Source organism: Hyla sarda, chromosome 10, assembly GCF_029499605.1.
Source record: "Hyla sarda isolate aHylSar1 chromosome 10, aHylSar1.hap1, whole genome shotgun sequence".
In the NCBI taxonomy this organism is placed as follows: Eukaryota; Metazoa; Chordata; class Amphibia; order Anura; family Hylidae; genus Hyla; species Hyla sarda.
The window spans coordinates 66,864,767-66,884,585 of NC_079198.1; the positions used below are offsets into that span (position 1 = coordinate 66,864,767).

Below are 19,819 nucleotides of genomic sequence, written 5' to 3' on the forward strand. Positions count from 1 at the left end.
ATGGCAGCCTTTCCTGACAACTTTGAAGAAGAAAGCGTTTATGAAGTGTTTTACTTCTGTTATTAAAGGGGGTATTCCCATCTCAACATTTATGGCAGGATATACCCGTAGGGCCCATTCACACTATAGATTTTCCTGGCATAATTCTGGAATTCCACTTAAAAAATATTGTTCTCAGTGGGATTTTACTGCACACTACGGAACTTCCGCCTTGGAAATTCTGGACCCCATAAACGTGTTAGTATTTTCAGCAGAGTCCTCTCTGAAATGCATTGCCGTCTATTGACGGTGCACTTTCACGTGGTCCTAGGGCCAGCTTGCTTTGACGGTGCATGCTCCTGATGGAATCTCCGCCCAGAATATATCGAGGCGGGGATTTGGTAGTGTGAATAAGCCCTAAAAGTCTGATAAATCAGCCCCATCTAGTGACCTGCATCAGTTTTGAGAATAAGCCCCCCCCCCAAACCCCAACCCCATTTCCCTAGGTGACCAGCTCCCTGCTTCCAGTGGCTGGAGATGTTTGGGAAGACCCCCCCCCCGCCCCCCCCCCCCAAAAAAAAACAAAAACAAACATGCTTTGTTTTGCACAACTCTTTTAGAGTAACATGAACAGCATAGCTGCCAAACCCCGTTTACATGACTCTTATTAAACTCTATTGGTGTTACATAAAATATGTAAAGGAGCCCTTATGGATGCTTTTGGTTTCCTGACCGCCTCCACAAGCAGACTGGGGGGCCCTGAGTTTCCTGAGAATATACATACAATATACATGTAGTGTTGGGAATATACCCTTTTACGTGCCCAGTTGCTAACATTGTTGCACATGCAATTTTTTGTACAACCTCTTGAATGCATTAATTGTCTCCTTGTTCAGTCTGCAGACTTGCAAATAGAGTTGAACAAACATCCTAAAAAGAAGCTGCCAGTGTCGGACTTGGTGTTTGGAAAAACCTTTACAGACCATATGCTGACAATAGAATGGACCAATGAGAAAGGATGGGGAAAGCCCCAAATTAAGCCTTTCCAAAACCTTTCCATTCACCCTGCGTCTTCTGCGCTTCACTACTCAGTTGAGGTAAGACAAGATCAAGGAGGTAATAGAGTAAAGAGAAGCCATTTTTGAGTAGGGCTCCAGAGTCCCCAAACCTTATACTCTTTTGCAATGAAAAATGATTTGCAAAATTCATATATTTTAGAGTTTTTGTGCTTGCTCCTTTTCTTTTCTGAAGGAGCAAACATAGAAATGACAGCACATCCCCTGTGATCAAACAGTTATTCCCTATGCTGTGGCTTCGGTATAGCATCTAATGGTGGAACAGTCCTTTTAACCCCTTAAGGACTCAGCCCATTTTGGCCTTAAGGACTCAGACAATTTAATTTTTACGTTTTCATTTTTTCCTCCTCGCCTTCTAAAAATCATAACTCTTTTATATTTTCATCCACAGACTAGTATGAGGGCTTGTTTTTTGCGCGACCAGTTGTCCTTTGTAATGACATAACTCATTATATCATAAAATGTATGGCGCAACCAAAAAACACTATTTTTGTGGGGAAATTAAAACGAAAAACGCAATTTTGCTAATTTTGGAAGGTTTTGTTTTCACGCCGTACAATTTCTGGTAAAAATGACGTGTTCTTTATTCTGAGGGTCAATACGATTAAAATGATACCCATTATTATATACTTTTATATTATTGTTGCGCTTAAAAAAAATCACAAAATTTTTAACCAAATTAGTACGTTTATAATCCCTTTATTTTGATGACCTATAACTTTTTTATTTTTCCGTATAAGCGGCGGTATGGGGGCTCATTTTTTGCGCCATGATCTGTACTTTTTTTTGATACCACATTTGCATATAAAAAACTTTTAATACATTTTTTATAATTTTTTTATTAATAAAATGTATTAAAAAAGTAGGAATTTTGGACTTTTTAAATTTTTTTTTTCGTTCACGCCGTTCACCGTACGGGATCATTAACATTTTATTTTAATAGTTCGGACATTTACGCACGCGGCGATACCAAATATGTCTATAAAAAATGTTTTTTACGCTTTTTGGGGGTAAAATAGGAAAAAACGGACGTTTTACTTTTTTATTGGGGGAGGGGATTTTTCACTTTTTTTTTACTTTTACTTTTACATTTTTTTACATTTTTTTTTACACTTGAATAGTCCCCATAGGGGACTATTCATAGCAATACCATGATTGCTAATACTGATCTGTTCTATGTATAGGACATAGAACAGATCAGTATTATCGGTGATCTTCTGCTCTGGTCTGCTCGATCACAGACCAGAGCAGGAGATGCCGGGAGCCGCACGGAGGAAGGTGAGGGGACCTCCGTCCGGCGTTCTGAATGATCGGATCCCCGCAGCAGCGCTGCGGGCGATCCGATCGTTCATTTTAATCGCGAACTGCCGCAGATGCCGGGATCTGTATTGATCCCGGCACCTGAGGGGTTAATGGCGGACGCCCGCGAGAACGCGGGCATCGGCCATTGCCGGCGGGTCCCTGGCTGCGATCAGCAGCCGGGATCAGCCGCGCATGACACGGGCATCGGTCCGATGCCCGCGGTTATGCTTAGGACGTAAATGTACGTCCTGGTGCGTTAAGTACCACCTCACCAGGACGTACATTTACGTCCTGCGTCCTTAAGGGGTTAAAGGGGTTATCCAGGAAAAATGTTTTTTTTTTTTTTTTAAATATCAACTGGCTCCAGAAAGTTAAACAGATTTGTAAATTACCTCTATTAAAAAATCTTAATCCTTTCAGTACTTATGAGCTTCTGAAGTTGAGTTGTTCTTTTCTGTCTAGGTGCTCTCTCTGACACCTGTCTCAGGAACCGCCCAGTTTAGAAGGGGTTTGCTATGGGGATTTGCTTCTAAACTGGGCGGTTCCCTAGACAGGTGTCATCAGAGAGCACTTAGACAGAAAAGAACAACCTTAACTTCAGATGCTCATAAGTACTGAAAGGATTAAGATTATTTAATAGAAGTAATTTACAAATCTGTTAAACTTTCTGGAGCCAGTTGATATTTCAAAAAAAGTTTTTTCCCTTTAACTCCTTGGCAACATTTGATGTACAAGATCACACACATATTGATTTAGGCCTGGAAATATACTTTTAACTAGATCTCTGGTGAAAATTAACTTATCCCCTCTCTACAAGACAGGAGGTAAGCAGCTGGTCATGGGGGGGTCCGACCGCTGGGACCCCCGCTAACTCAGTGAGGAGGTGCTGCAGCTTGAATGCACTCCAGTAAATTTCTATGGCAGTGCCGAAAAGTACGGAGTACAGCACTCGGGCATCATCGGCGCTCCCATAGAAATGAATGAAGTACGTGTCATCTAGATCAGTGGTCTTCAACCGGCGGACCTCCAGATGTTGCTAAACTACAACTCCCAGCATGCCCGGACAGCCATCGGCTGTCCGGGCATGCTGGGAGCTGTAGTTTTGAAACATCTGCAGGTCCGCAGGTTGAAGATCACTGATCTAGATGACAGACCATCCTCATTGAGAGAGCCTAGGTCCGGTCCCAGATATTGTGGGGGTCCCAGCAGTCAGACCCCCCCACAATCAGCTACTTATCCCTTTTCCTGTGGATAGGGGATAAGTAAATTTTTGTCACAGTTCTCCCTTAAAGTATACTTATACTCATTGTGACATATCACAGTGATATGTCAGAAGCTTTGATTGGTGGGGGTCCAGGTGGTTGAGCACTGGGCTCCATTGTCTTTGCTTGGTTATTATTGGAAAGGACGTTTAGCAAATCTGTATACTGCTCACTATGACATCAGTAATTTATCAAAATAAGTGCGCTTTAATGTGTAAATTCCATGAACGTGGAGTAGTATTGTGTGTTTTTGTTCATAGGTGTTTGTTTTTTTTTAATTTTTTGGGGGTTTTGTTTAATTGTTTTACTAGTTTATTATCCCTTTCTTTGTAGCTCTTTGAGGGAATGAAAGCCTACAGAGGGGAGGACAATCAGGTTCGTCTTTTCCGACCTATGATGAACATGGAGAGAATGCATCGGACGGCACTTCGAGCTTGTCTACCTGTAGGTGTTATATATTTTCCAAGACAGATTAACAATGGTGCTAGATATTGCAGTGGGGGCCAGTTACTTGAATGGGTCAGCACCATATTACCTTGCACTCCTGTTATTTATAGTAAGGGGATTGCAATGATTACAACAGATAGACAATGAAGAGATTGCAAGGGAAGCCAACCCCTGATAATCTGAATTAGACATCACCTTTCTGGAAATAGGCCATTGATTTTATAAAAAAAATAATAATAATAATTATTTATATATATATATATATATTATTATATTTATTATTATTATTATTATTATTATTATTAAATATATAATATATATAATTTTTTTTTTTTTTTTTAAGGATTTGACTACATGTTTTCTGTTAAAGGGGTATTCTGGCTAAATAGAAAACAATATATACTTAAAAACATATACTCCTGGTGTCTCCGCAGCTTTAGTTCTTCTTCCAGTCCCTTGCGTGTGTCTTCTGAGATGAGCAGGACCTGCCTTCTCAATCAATTGTTGGCTGCGACAGGACACCGTTACGACCTGTGATTGGCTGAGCGAACAGGTCCTGCTTTAGGGGCTTGTCTGAAGACACAAGTGGCGGGGAACCAGAAGAACTGGAGCTGTCGGGACCAAGGGACCCATCATCATATTAATCTTATTAATCATATTAATCTTATTAATTATATCGATCTTTAAGCCAGGGGTATTTGCCATATAATGTGGTCGCTGCTTTTGGGCCAATGCAATCAGGAGCACGGTGAGGAATATAATAATGTCAACGCTGATTGGATTAAATGCATTATACACTGCTCAAAAAAATAAAGGGAACACTGAGATAACACATCCTAGATCTGAATGAATGAACTAATCATATGAAATACTTTCGTCTTTACATAATTGAATGTTTTGACAAAAAGATCGCACAAAAATTATCAATAGAAATCAAATGTATCAACCCATGGAGGTCTGGATATGGAGTCCCACTCAAATTCAATGTGGAAAACCACACTACAGGCTGGTCCAACTCTTATGTAATGTCCTTAAAGGAAAACTGTCAGATATTTTCTCCTGCACTATCCACGCGTATTGATGGATAGTGCGGGAGACGCTGATTCCAACGAGCCCTACCTTACCTGGATCCTCCCAGCCGTTCGCCCGCATTTGTAGTTTTATTCCATGTGTATATCTTGCTGTAACAGGCACGGGCAGGCTTCTGCAGCTAACTGGCACTGACGTCGGCGCCGCTTATGAATATTCATCCCCCTCTCCCTCCAGTTAGGAGCGGCAAAGAGAGGGAGAGCTGGAGGCAGGGGGGGTGAATATTCATAAGCGGTGCTGACATCAGTGCTAGTTAACCTGCAGAAGCCCCGCCCGTGCGAGTTAGACAGATTTCCACATATAATAAAACTACAATTGCGGATGAACGGCCGGGCGGATCCAGGCAAGGTAGGGCTCGTTGGAATAAGCGTCTCTTGCACTATCCATCAGTACCTGTGGATAGTGCGGGAGAAAATATCTGACAGTTTTCCTTTAAAACAAGTCAAAATGAGGCTCCGTAATGTGTGTGTGGCATCCACGTGCCCGTATGACCTCCCTACAATGCCTGGGCATTCTCCTGATGAGGTGGCCAACTCCTGGACAGTCTGTGGTGCAATGTGGCGTTGGTGAATGGAGTGAGACCTGATGTCCCAGATGTGCTTATTCAGATCTGTGGAACGGGCGGGCCAGTCCATAGCATCAATGCCTTCCTCTTGCAGGAACTGCTGACACACTCCAGCCACATGAGGTCTAGCATTGTCTTACATTAGCAGGAACCCAGGGCCAACCGCACTAGCTGTCTGAGGGTCTGAGGATCTCATATCTGTACCTAATGGCAGTCGGGCTACTTCTGACAAGCACATGGAGGGCTTTGCGGCCCCCCCAAAGAAATGCAATCCCACACCCTTACTGACCTACTGCCAAACCGGTCATGCTGGAGGATGTTGCAGGCAGCAGAACATTCTCCACGGCATCTCCAGACTCTGTCACGTGCTCAGTGTGAACCTGCTTTCATCTGTGAAGAGCACAGGGCGTCAGTGGCGAATTTACAATCTTGGTTCTCTGGCAAATGCCAAACGTCCTGCACGGTGTTGGGCTGTGAGCACACCCCCCACCTGTGGACGTCAGGCCCTCATACCACCCTCATGACATTTGTGGCCTGCTGGAGGTCATTTTGCAGGGCTCTGGCAGTGCTCCTCCTGCTTCTTCTTGCACAAAGGCAGAGATAGCTGTCTTGCTGCTGGGTTATTGCCCTCCTACGGCCTCCTCCACATCTCCTGATGTACTGGCCTGTCTCCTGGTAGCACCTCCATACTCTGGACACTACGTTGACAGACACAGAAAACCTTCTTGCCACAGCTCGCATTGATGTTCCATCCTGGATGAGCTCCACTACCTGAGCCACTTGTGAGGGATGTTGACTCCGTCTCATGCTACCACTAGAGTGAAGGCACCGCCAGCGTTCAAAAGTGACTAAAACATCAGCCAGGAAGCATAGGAACTGAGAAGGGGTCTGTGGTCACCACCTGCAGAACCACTCCTTTATTGGGGGTGTCTTGCTAATTGCCTATAATTTCCACATGTTGTCTGTTCCATTTGCACAACAGCATGTGAAATTGCTTGTCAATCAGTGTTGCTTCCTGAGTGGACAGTGGGATTTCACAGAAGTTTGATTGACTTGGAGTTACATTGTGTTGTTTAAGTGTTCCCTGTATTTTTTTTGAGCAGTGTAGTAAAAACAAATGCTACCTGTCTCTATTAGCTGAAAGCTGTTTGCAAAGTTATAAAATCAAGTTTTCCATTAAGCTCAGGGGTCATAGGGAGGGCATGCAGAACATGCACTCTTCCTGCAATCCCCAGTAGGATGGGACGGGGTGGGTTAGTGAGGCGGCTTGCACGGTGCAGCTCAGCTCCCCCTCTATGGCTTAGAAGTAAAGCTTTTGTTATTACTTTGAAAACAGCCTTTATCTAAGGGACAGTTATCTGAGCCTGATCAAGAGCAGGCCGATTGCCTTTTAAAGGGGCACTCCAGTGGGAAAATAAACATTTCTAATCAACTGGTGGCAGAAAGTTAAGCAGATTTGTAAATTTTCTATTTAAAAATCTTAATCCTTCAAGTACTTATCAGCTGCTGTATGCTCCAGAGAAAGTTTTTAGGTTATTTTTTTTTTTTGTCTGATCAGAGTACTCTGCTGACACCTCTGTCCATGTCAGGAACTGTCCAGAACAGGATAGGTTTGCAATGGGGATTTGCTCCTACTCTGGACAGTTCCTGACATGGACAAAGGTGTCAGCAGAGAGCACTGTGGTCAGACAGAAAAAAAAACTCAACTTCCTGTGGAGCTAAAATTTGAGATTTTTAAATAAAAGTAATTTACAAATCTGTTAACTTTTTGACACCAGTGGATTTTAATTTATTTTTCCACTGGAGTACCCCTTTAACCCCTTAAGGACGCAGGACGTAAATGTACGTCCTGGTGCGGTGGTACTTAAAGCACCAGGACGTACATTTACGTCCTGTGCATAACTGCGGGCATCGGAGCGATCATTCAGAACGCCGCACGGAGGTCCCCTTACCTTCCTCCTTCTGGCTCCCAGCGTCTCCTGCTCTGGTCTGAGATCGAGCAGACCAGAGCAGAAGATCACCTATACCTATACACCTGTCCTATACATAGAACAGATCAGTATTAGCAATCATGGTATTGCTATGAATAGTCCCCTATGGGGACTATTTCAAGTGTAAAAAAAAATGTAAAAGTAAAAAAAAGTGAAAAATCCCCTCCCCCAATAAAAAAGTAAAACGTCCGTTTTTTCCTATTTTACCCCCAAAAAGTGTAAAAAATAAATTTAATAGACATATTTGGTATCGCCGCGTGCGTAAATGTCTGAACTATTAAAATAAAATGTTAATGATCCCGTACGGTGAACGGCGTGAACGTAAAAAAAAAAAAAAGTCCAAAATTGATACTTTTTTAATACATTTTATTTAAAAAAAAATGTAAAAAATGTATTAAAAGTTTTTTATATGCAAATGTGGTATCAAAAAAGTACAGATCATGGCGCAAAAAATGAGCCCTTATACGGAAAAATAAAAAAGTTAGATGTCATCAAAATAAAGGGATTATAAACGTACTAATTTGGTTAAAAAGTTCGATTTTTTTTAAGCACAACAATAATAGAAAAGTATGTAATAATGGGTATCATTTTAATCGTATTGACCCTCAGAATAAAGAACACATGTCATTTTTACCGTAAATTGTACGGCGTGAAAACGAAACCTTCCAAAATTAGCAAAATTGCGTTTTTCTTTTTAATTTCCCCACAAAAACAGTTTTTTGGTTTCGCCATACATTTTATGATATGAGTTATGTCATTACAAAGGAGAACTGGTCGCGCAAAAAACAAGCCCTCATACTAGTCTGGCGATGAAAATATAAAAGAGTTATGATTTTTAGAAGGCGAGGAGGAAAAAATGAAAACGTAAAAATTAAATTGTCTGAGTCCTTAAGGGGTTAATATGAATTTAATGCAAACTTGTATGTATCATACATGGCACCTAACAAATAAAGAGCTATTCACACAATTACATAATTTTTTTATTAATATAATGAAGTGAACCTATGCACTGGTTGTGAGACATGGACATATACTATAGAGTCTGTATATAATCAGGTCAGGGGGAGGGTGGAGACGGGGATCTTTCTGCAAAGGGTACAAAAGGATTTGTTATTTATGTTGTGTTTTTTTTTTTTTTTTTATCTATTTGAAAGTTTTGTAATGTTTTGTTTTCTTCAGTGCCAGAAAGGAACAGTGTCCCAGCAGCCACATTCATTCTGGTTTTGTTTCTTTTTTTTTAGTCCTTTGACAAGGCAGAACTATTGGAGTGCCTGAGAAGACTGATTGACATTGACAGAGACTGGGTCCCTAAATCTACTACTGCTAGTCTCTATATACGACCCACCTTTATTGGCACAGAGGTATAGCTATGGCTTTTTAGAAGGTCCCTAGTTTGTTGTCTAACAGTGTTGCGGCACTTTGCGGAGAACAGCATGTGCGATAAGAGCACTATCTAGTCAATGACGTTCACATTACCTTTAGAAAGCTGCAGTTTGTATCCATTTTCTTCATAGTGAGTTCTGATGTATGAGTGTACCTGCTATATATTTAAACACTTTGTATAAATCTGTTGTACATGGTGTTTATTCTCTTATTAGTAATGTGTGTACTATGGTTCACTCGATACAATGTGGCACAGTACAATGTGTTTGTTTTTTTTAAGTATGAAAAATATTGCAGACTAGTAAAATTGAACACACTGAATGTTCTTGGAAAATTCTGTACAGTATGAGGCGATAGATGGTGTAAAATCTAAAAGATTCAAGATTGGACAACATAGGCTCAATATTAAAGAAAAGCAGAATGTTTCTTTAAAGGAGAACTGTCAGCCTGTTCACCCACACTAAACCCAATACACTGATTACTGGGTTATAGTGTGGGTGAACAGGATACCATAAAGGCGTCACTTACTTAAATTGTAGGTCCTGAGATACAGGCTTCCAAAGTTCTCTTGCTTCATTCAGGGAACTGCGCTGCGCTCATGTGACTGGCGACTGAAGAATATGAATATTCAAATAGCGGGGGCGGGATTAGGAAGTGACAGAGGGAGGCAGAAGCGGCCAGCGGAGGAGGGCCCCGCCTCCAGCACGCAGTGCCCATAATGAAGCAAGCCTGGATCTCAGGACCTACTGGAGCAATTTTAGTAAGCGACCCCTCTATGGAATCCTGTTCACCCACACTATAAACCAGTCAGTGTATTGTGTTTAGTGTGGGTGAATAGGCTGACAGCTTTCCTTTTAAGCCTAGGAACACAAGTAGCACATTGCAGCATATTTCGCACGGTCGATGCGCTGACTGTAGTTAAAAGAGCTAGCTAGCAGGCACTGTTTTAAACAGGATATCCGCCGCTACAAGCGGACACAAAGCTACATGGCTGCAGCAGAGAGCACGCTCATGTGACTGCCGTCTCCACATCCACAGCGTATTTCATGCTGCTGATGTGAAGTCTGTAGTTACAAGAGCGAGCTAGCAGGCACTGTGTGTAAGGGTACATTCACACGAGCGGATCGCGCTGCAGATCCGCCACTGAAGGACTGCTGTATGCTGCATTTACAGGTGCTTGCTCAGAGCGGCAATCCGCCACTACAAACAGACACACTGCGATGTGAGAGTCTCCGCGCAGTATACTCGCACTTCGCGGCTGCTCTCGCCCTAGCTCAGGGAGCAGGGGGAGAGGCCGTGATGTGTGAGAGTACACCATGCATGCACAGCAACTCGCACATCGCAGTAGTGTCTGCTCGTAGTGGCGGATTGCCGCTCCGAGGAGGCACATCTAAAGGCATCCTGTAGAGGTCCTTCAGCGGCGGATCTGCAGCGTAAAATACACTACGGATCCGCTTGTGTGAACGTACCCTGCGTATTTGAAAGGGGGCGGGTTCTTCTCTGCTGTCCGTATCAGATTTTCCGTGGTGGAATTTACACTGCGAAAAATTCGCCACAAGCCCCATTGAAGTCAGTAGGGTCTGCGGCGGAAAATCTGTGGACAGCCGAGAAGAGCCCGCCCCCTTTCAAATATGCAGCAGGAAACCAGCAAATAAATCTGCCCGTGTGAACGTATCCAAAAGCAGGAAATCTGCTGTTAAAAGTGGACACACAGATGCCTGGCTGCGGCAGAGAGCTCACTCTTGTGACTGCCGTTGGCGCATCCTCGGCGTGAAATATGCTGCAGATGCTCTACATGTGACCCTACCCTAAATGTTTTTTCTAGTATTAGTAAAATGCTGCTCCCCCCCCCCCCAAATACAGCACAACTCCTGTCTGGTATTGTATGGTATTGCCGCTCCACTCTATTGAAGTGAATAGGACTGAGTCGCAGTACTACATACCACCTGTGAAAAGTTATGGCTCTGTTTTTGCAAAAAAAAAAAGCTTTTGCAAAAAAGTGTTTTTCTTACAATGGACAACTCCTTTAAAGGGGTTATCCAGGAATAGAAAAACAGATTTTGGATTTTGTACAACACAAAGAGAGAAACACAGCCGCACATCCACCATTTGTAATTTGATCTACTTGCTTCTCAGCATCATTTCAAAAACAGGTTGTTAGAATACATTTTGATCAAAAAGTACAAGCCCACTCACCACGTTAAGGCCACCTATTTAGAGTGGGTCCCTAACCTGACACTGGCGTAGCCCCCGGCGGCGACCACTGCCTCTGAGACCCCATGCCCAACGGAGGGAGTGACCCAGTGGCCATGCAGCCCCACTCCTGCCCAACCATGCCCCTAGCTCTGGGCCACTCCACCCCACAGACAAAGCATCACAGAAACAATGGCCGCCACGGAGAACCGCACCAGCATGAAACCTACCATGTGTTCACTGCCAGAGGGCTGGGAGAATGGTAGGAGGAAACCCTTGTGCAGTTCCCTGCTAATTAAAAATGCCTGGACCAAATGGGTGGAGTGGAGTGCAGGCTGTGGAAGAAGGGAGAGACTACAAATGTACAACACAGATTTAGGATTTTCTGGCAAAAACAGCACCACACCTGTCCTCAGGTTGTGTGTGGAATTACAACCTGTCTCAATTTACTTCAGTAGAACATAGGTGCAATACCACATACAACCTGAGGACATAGGTGCCGCTGTTTTCTGTAATCCTGGATAATCCCTTCAGCTTATCCGCTCTCTCCCTACAGCCATCTCTTGGAGTCACAAAGTCCAACCATGCATTACTGTATGTCATCGTTGGACCCGTGGGACCCTACTTTCCAACAGGAGGATTTACTCCAGTTTCACTTTTAGCGGATCCAAAATACGTGCGTGCCTGGATGGGGGGAGTAGGGAACTATAAACTGGGCGGGTAAGTAACTTTAATATTGATGTATTCCATGACACTGTGTCCAAGACTAAGTTTCTTTTTTTTTTCTAAACTGCAGAAAAATTTTGTTTAACACTGCGACTATTACTGTTTTACACAGTATCTATTGTAGTATTTTAGTGTACTTTTTTAAAAACCTTCTTCTCTTTTAGGGCAGTGGTTTCCATACAGTGTGTCTCCAGCTGTTGCAAAGCTACGACTCCCAGTATGCCCAGACAGGGCATGCTGGGAGGTATAGTTTTGCAACAGCTGGTGACACACTGTTTAGTAAACATTGGTTTACGGAACTCCCAAGACACATGGATCTATGTCCATTATTTTTTATTTTCTATTAAAGGGGTACTCCGCCCCTAGACGTCCCCAAAGGATAGGGGATAAGATGTCAGATTGCGGGGGTCCCGCTGCTGGGGACCCCCAGGATGTTGGCTGGTCAGGATCCAAAGCCTCCAGCGTTGAAGGAAGCCGTTGAGGTGGGTGCTGCAGCCGAGATCCCGGGGGTCCCCAGCAGCGGGACCCCCGCGATCTGACATCTTATCCCCTATCATTTTTAATAGGGGATAAGAGGTCTATGGGCGGAGTACCCCTTTAAGCTCCATCATAGTACAGAGTACAACGGCAACCAGTGAAGGGTTATTTATCTATTTTTTTGTTAAAGTTGATTATGCAATATTTTATTTTTGACACATGAATATTTACTTGAACACAGAAACTACGGGCCTACAATTTATGTGCAAAATGAAGCCGCAAAGGAAGGGTGTCAACAAGTGCTATGGCTGTACGGTGACGACCACGAAGTGACTGAAGCTGGAACCATGAACTTCTTCATGTATTGGATCAATGAACAGGGAGGTAAGTCACCAAAATACCCTAAATAGGAAAATCTGAAAATACTGCTTTTTCCTGAAGGGGAAAGATGTGTTTACCACAGGGGTTACCTTATACAGACTACTACTTTACCATAACTGCAAGTTGAGTTCCTGAGAGAGTTATGAACATCTGAGAATCTGGACAGAGATTAACCCTGAGTGGTGTGTAGAGAATTCTATTTCCTGCTTGCAGACGGCTCATGTCAACTATTTCACTGGATTTTAACATGCAGCTTGGAAGATGGGTGTATGTTACATATGTATGGCCATTTAGGATTATTCCAGTTTATGTTCATGCGAATTAAAATATGAATTGAAACATTAATGCTGTCTGTACTAGAGACCCCAAACCCCACATGTGCTTTCTCATAGGGTTTGGTTGTGCTTGGCAAGGTATTCTCAAAAAAAAATCTGGCCATTGGTGTGGCCTTTTAAACCCCCCCAACAGGTCAGCTGATATTGCTAGGGAAAACTGCAGGTGGCCCCATGTGTTTTTTCAGCAGGGAAATTGTAGTGTTAGGGTGTATTTACATGTACAGTATCCTGTGCATATTTGATGCATGTTCAGTCATTTAGATTACACTGAACTGAAGCGTAAAATCTTGAGCCTTCGATATGCACAGGTTACTGTACGTGTGAATAGACCCTTATATGCCCTAAAAAGGATCCCTCTTTGATCTATTGGGAACATCTACTGGAGTCGTCCAGTTGGGACAACCTATCTATTAACACATAAAAGTCCTATAAATAAGGAAGATTTAAAGTGTCCCTGTCATTATAAAAAACTTTTAACATGTCACATGGAAATATCAAAATTGTGGATCAGTCGGGGTTTAAGCATCTGGACCCCCACTGATCTGTAGATATAGCTGGGAGGAGTTTGCAGAGTGTCTGTCTGTGTGCTTGAGGCAAGCTCTGTTTATAGGTCTGTGGGGCTTATCTTCTGCAGGGAGAGAAATGCATTTCTGCATGCTTTTCCCATCTCTAGGGATGGGTGGGGGTCTGACCCAGACTGATCAAAACATGTCCCTGCAACCTGTCAAAATAGGTAATTGGTAATTTCCTATTAATACTTTGTGCTGATCAAATTTATTTTTATGGATGATTTATTTATTTTTGTTTGGTTGCAGAGAAAGAACTTGTGACTCCACCACTAAGTGGATTAATCCTCCCAGGAGTGACAAGACAAAGTCTGCTGGATCTAGCAAAACAGTGGGTGAGGTTCAGATTGACTGGTTACACTTTGTCATATTTACATTTTTTATAAAATAGATGCCTTACAAGAAAAGCAGGGGACAATTCAATGCTTTATTAACCCAGTCCTGTTTGCTGGAACCCCCACTGTTAAAGCAGTGCCATGCCCATAAATACCCAGTGCTAAAGCAGTGCCATGCCCAAAAATACCCAGTGGTAAAGCAGTGCCATGCCCATAAATACCCAGTGATAAAGCAGTGCTGTGCCCATAAATAACCAGTGGTAAAGCAGTGCCATGCCTATAATCACCCAGTGATAAAGCAGTGCTGTGCCCATAATCACCCAGTGGTAAAGCAGTGCCATGCCTATAATCACCCAGTGATAAAGCAGTGCTGTGCCCATAAATACCCAGTGGTAAAGCAGTGCCATGCCTATAAATATCCAGTGGTAAAGCAGTGCCATGCCCATAAAAACCCAGTGGTAAAGCAGTGCCGTGCCCATAAATACCCAGTGGTAAAGCAGTGCCATGCCTATAATCACCCAGTGGTAAAGCAGTGCTGTGCCTATAACACGCAGTGGTAAAGCAGTGCCTTGCCCATAAATATCCAGTGGTAAAGCAGTGCCGTGCCTATAATCACCCAGTGGTAAAGCAGTGCCGTGCCCATAATCACCCAGTGGTAAAGCAGTGCCGTGCCTATAATCACCCAGTGGTAAAGCAGTGCCATGCCTATAATCACCCAGTGGTAAAGCAGTGCCTTGCCTATAATCACCCAGTGATAAAGCAGTGCCGTGCCCATACACACTCAGTGGTAAAGCAGTGCCGTGCCCATACACACTCAGTGGTAAAGCAGTGTTGTGCCCTTACACACTCAGTGGTAAAGCAGTGCCATGCCTATAATCACCCAGTGGTAAAGCAGTGCCATGCCTATAATCACCCAGTGGTAAAGCAGTGCCTTGCCTATAATCACCCAGTGATAAAGCAGTGCCGTGCCCATACACACTCTGTGGTAAAGCAGTGCCGTGCCCATACACACTCAGTGGTAAAGCAGTGTTGTGCCCTTACACACTCAGTGGTAAAGCAGTGCCATGCCTATAATCACCCAGTGGTAAAGCAGTGCCGTGCCCATACACACCCAGTGGTAAAGCAGTGTTGTGCCCTTACACACTCAGTGGTAAAGCAGTGCCGTGCCCATACACACCCAGTGGTAAAGCAGTGTTGTGCCCTTACACATTCAGTGGTAAAGCAGTGCCATGCCTATAATCACCCAGTGTAAAGCAGTGCCATGCCTATAATCACCCAGTGGTAAAGCAGTGCCATGCCTATAAACCCCCATTGGTAAAGCAGTGCCATGCCTATAAACCCCCATTGGTAAAGCAGTGCCATGCCTATAAACCCCCATTGGTAAAGCAGTGCCGTGCCCATACACACTCAGTGGTAAAGCAGTGCCGTGCCCATAAACCCCCATTGGTAAAGCAGTGCCGTGCCCATACACATTCAGTGGTAAAGCAGTGCCGTGCCCATAAACACCCAGTGGTAAAGCAGAATGTCCATTACAACTCTGTGTTGTAAAAACAATAGTTTTTAGTAGCAGAGTTGACTTGAAAGCGAGATCACTCTTCATCATGGGGAATGCAGAAATGAGCTGCTGTCAATCTGCCTAGAACTCTAGTCATGTCCTCTGCATTTAGTAACTTTCATCCTTCCCTTGTTTGTCTCCTGCAGGGTGAATTTAAGGTTTCAGAACGTACATTTAATATGGCTGATGTGGTAAAAGGACTGAAAGAGAATAGAGTAAAGGAGCTTTTCGGAGCAGGAACAGCCTGTGTGGTTTCTCCCGTTAATCGGATATTATACAATGGAGAAGTAAGTACTGCAGGCTGTAATAAACAACCGATGCACCGAAAGAGAGAGAAATTCCTTCTACAGGGCTGGGCCAGTTTTTGTCTTTATTAGAGATGAGCGAACTTACAGTAAATTCGATTTGTCACGAACTTCTCGGCTCGGCAGTTGATGCCTTATCCTGTATAAATTAGTTCAGCCTTCAGGTGCTCCGCTGGGCTGGAAAAGGTGGATACAGTCCTAGGAAAGAGTCTCCTAGGACTGTATCCACCTTTTCCAGCCCACCGGAGCACCTGAAAGCTGAACTAATTTATGCAGGATAAGTTATCAACTGCCGAGCCGAGAAGTTCGTGACGAATCGAATTTACTGTAAGTTCGCTCATCTCTAGTCTTTATCTTAGGATATATATATATATATTTTTTTTTAAACATATTTTTATTAAATTTCCAAATTTTCCAACTACACTCGGGCAGTGTCCGAGGCAATCAAACAATAATATTAGAGCACACATTATACGTTCTTTGCAAGTCTCATAAAATAACCCCAACCCTCCCCCCTAAACAACAGAATTCCCTCCAGCAATAGGAAATGTAAACAAGATGAAGTTCGAATTATGCAGGCATCAACCATTCCCCCCAGTACGAAGCATGGTCCATCCAGGCATCCCACCTCCATTTCAGTGCAACAAACAGTGTCCCCACTCTGTCTCACTCCCTACATTAGTGGACCTTGAGTCTCCCCAAGGTACCTGCTATCTCCCTGTTGAGGTACCAAGTTGTGTCCCGGAACACCACCATGATCCGTCTTATCTCATCGTCAGTGAGGAATATTGTCATAAACGTCCTCCATTTTTTAAAAAAACCCTTGGCCGATTTGTCCTTAGTCCTCCCCAACTCTGTGACATCAAAAAATAAGTACTTTTTTGTCTGTAAGAAAACCTCTGAGATTGTGGGCACGTCCTGCGTCAACCAGTGTGACAGTAAACATCTCTTCGCCACCAACAACAGCATATGAATAAGCAGCGGAATGGTCATGTCGTCAGGAGCTATATGTAATACTATGAGTTTAGTGTCTAACGTGAGGGATAAGTTCAGTTTCCTATTTAACAACGAGACCAAGTCTCCCCAGAAGTCTCGTGAGCGTGGGCAAGTAAGTAGACCATGAAGAAGGTCCGTCTTATATTCTCCGCATTTGGGACAATGATCGATCCTATCAGGGTGGTCCGGCGTGCGCGGAAAAGAGAATCCATATGTGGCATGATGCATGATTCGGTATTGCGTTTCCCTCCAGGTCTCGCACACCACTGCCTTGCATACCCCAGACCACCCCTCCAGGATCGGTAGTGTGAGAGAGCGTTCACCCAATTTAGTTTCCCAGTATCGAAACAAAGAATCATGTAGCGCTTCAGCACCCTTTCTATTAAGGTATCTGTATAAGGCAGACAGCGAGTGGTTCGCCCTATCAGAGGAGATAAAGTCGTCAAAAGAGGTGTGGGAGTGTTCTCGTGTGAAGTCTCGTAGTCTAGAAAAAAGGAAATTCTTGATCTGACAATAGGGAAGGAAGTGACTACCAGGCAGCCCATAAGCAGTCATTAGTTCCTCAAAAGTGAGCAGTCGTGGTTCTGAGGCATGGAACAAATGTCCAGCATTGAGAATACCAACCTCCCTCCATCTATGGTACATACTATTATCCATCCCTTGCAAAAATTCTGGGTGTCCCCATAGCGACATATGTTTGCTTAAAGAAAAGGGAAGATTCATTGCAGCCCGGCCTATTTTCCAGGCGGCAATGGTGTCCCGTAAAATGACGCTATGTTTAATGGGACGAGGCAGCGTCCCAAATTTGGTATGTAATAGGGCACTGAGATTCCAGGGTCCCAATAGAGCGGCCTCAATAGTCGTGTCAGAAAACTGGGTCCCCTGTCTGAGCCAGTCAATGCTATGTCTGAATAAGCAGGCCACATTGTAATGCCTGATATCCGGCAGGTTGAGGCCCCCTTTGTGTTTAGGTAGCATCAGTTTTCTAGCCGCTATACGGGGTCGTCTACCGGCCCACAGGAATCTAGTGAAGGCTGAGTTGAGCAAGGTGACATCGCGATGAGGTAGTAAGACAGGAATCGTCTGTAGGGGATATAATAATTTCGAAAAACTCAACATTTTGAGTAAATGGCTTCGGGCTAATAAAGGGAGAGGCAGCGATTCCCACCGTCTCAACTCAGCAACCACTTTTTGAATCAATGGGGGAAAATTTAAGGAGTACAGAGATGAGGGTGTCCTCCCCACTTTCAGACCCAAATATTTAATAGAATCCGTGGACAATGATATGGGTAAAGGTAGATCAGCCTCCCTGAGAGCGCACTGGTTAGGAGCCAGATCAAGCAGTACACTTTTAGAGATATTGACCCTGTAACCGGATGCGGTCCCGAAGTCAGATAATAGATCAAAGATGGGTGGTAGGGATTCTTTAGGGGCGTCTAGGAAAAGAAGCAAGTCGTCAGCAAAAAGGGCATGGGTGAGCTCCTGTCCTCCTATTTTAATACCCTCAATACCTTCCACTGAAGAAAGCACTCTGGAGAGAGGTTCAATGACCAGGTTAAAAAGTAACGGGGAAAGGGGGCACCCCTGTCTGGTACCTTTATGCGGGGAGAAGGGCGAGGATAAAAATCCTGGAGTGGCAATCCTAGCAATCGGGGAGGAATATAGCGAGCGTAAGTATGCCAGAAAAGGACCTTCAAATCCCATCCTCGCCAAGACCGACCACATCCACTCCCAGCGTACATGGTCAAAGGCCTTTTCTGCGTCAATAGATAGCAGAGCTAGAGAGGGGTGGGCAGCCGGGCGAAGATGTATTTCGTCAAGAACAGAGATGACCTTGCGAATATTGCTCACTGCCGATCTACCTTTAACAAATCCTACCTGGAGTGGCGAGATGATCCTGGTTAGGATCAGTGCCAACCTGTCTGCCAGAATTTTTGAAGCAAGCTTCAAATCAATATTGATTAGGGATATCGGGCGATAGCCATCTGGGGATGACCAGTCCTTTCCAGGCTTCGGCAACACTTTAATGTACGCCGTGTTCATTGTCTGCGGGATGGGGGCGCCCTGTAGGTATGAATTAAATAGGGACAGCAGAGGAGCAGTTATATCCCCTTTTAGAATCTTATAGAAGTCACCGGTGAACCCATCAGGTCCCGGCGCTTTCCCAGCCACCAGCCCTTTGATTGCTAAGTGTAAGTCATCAGTCGTGATAGGAGCATTTAAGTGAGAGAGTTCATCAGCAGAAAGAGTAGGCAGGTTTTCCATCCCTAACCAATCTCTAGACGTTGGAGCAGGTGAGGGCTCCCGCGTGTAGAGATCACTGTAGTACGAGCGCAGGATATCCAAAATTATTTTAGGATCCCTGTGCAACGTGCCACAATGATCCTTCAATACTGGAATCTGAGATCGAGGCATCGCACCCTTCGCAAACCTGGCCAACAGTCGGCCAGGTTTGTTACCGTGTCGGAATAGTGACGCCTCAAACTGGTTCCTATGAAGGTTGTCTCTCTTTTCGAGCCACGTGCCATAGGCCAGTTTAGCCGCTTGCCAGACTTCTTTAGTGACTGCAGATGGAGCGGCAACAAAGGCAGTATAGGCTGATCTAAGGGCAGTCCCAAGAGCAGCAATCTGAGCATGTACTTTGCGTTTGAACGTAGCCGTATAGGCCAAAACCCTACCCCTCAAGACAGCCTTCGCCGTATCCCAGTATAATTGGGGGGAAGAAGCGTGTGCCGCATTGTCAGCAGCATACTCAAGCCACCATCCCTTAAGCAGGGATTGGAACTGCTCATCCCTAGCTAATCCGGAAGGGAACCTCCATATAAAATCAGTGCCCCGGGGAGTGAAGTCAGTCAA

General features: G+C 44.1%; 1 protein-coding gene across 2 annotated transcripts in view; it reads left to right on the plus strand.

The window, feature by feature from the left end:
- LOC130294551 (branched-chain-amino-acid aminotransferase, cytosolic-like) overlaps positions 1-19,819 on the plus strand; it is an 85,273-nt gene that overhangs the window by 48,760 nt on the left and 16,694 nt on the right. For both annotated transcript variants that reach the window (XM_056544531.1, XM_056544530.1), the window contains exons 3-9: positions 876-1,076; positions 3,953-4,063; positions 8,953-9,072; positions 11,844-12,007; positions 12,732-12,874; positions 14,022-14,107; positions 15,809-15,949. In XM_056544531.1, the coding sequence (XP_056400506.1) occupies positions 966-1,076; positions 3,953-4,063; positions 8,953-9,072; positions 11,844-12,007; positions 12,732-12,874; positions 14,022-14,107; positions 15,809-15,949 (876 nt within the window). In that variant the 5' untranslated portion in view covers positions 876-965. The remainder of the gene's footprint in view (positions 1-875; positions 1,077-3,952; positions 4,064-8,952; positions 9,073-11,843; positions 12,008-12,731; positions 12,875-14,021; positions 14,108-15,808; positions 15,950-19,819) is intronic.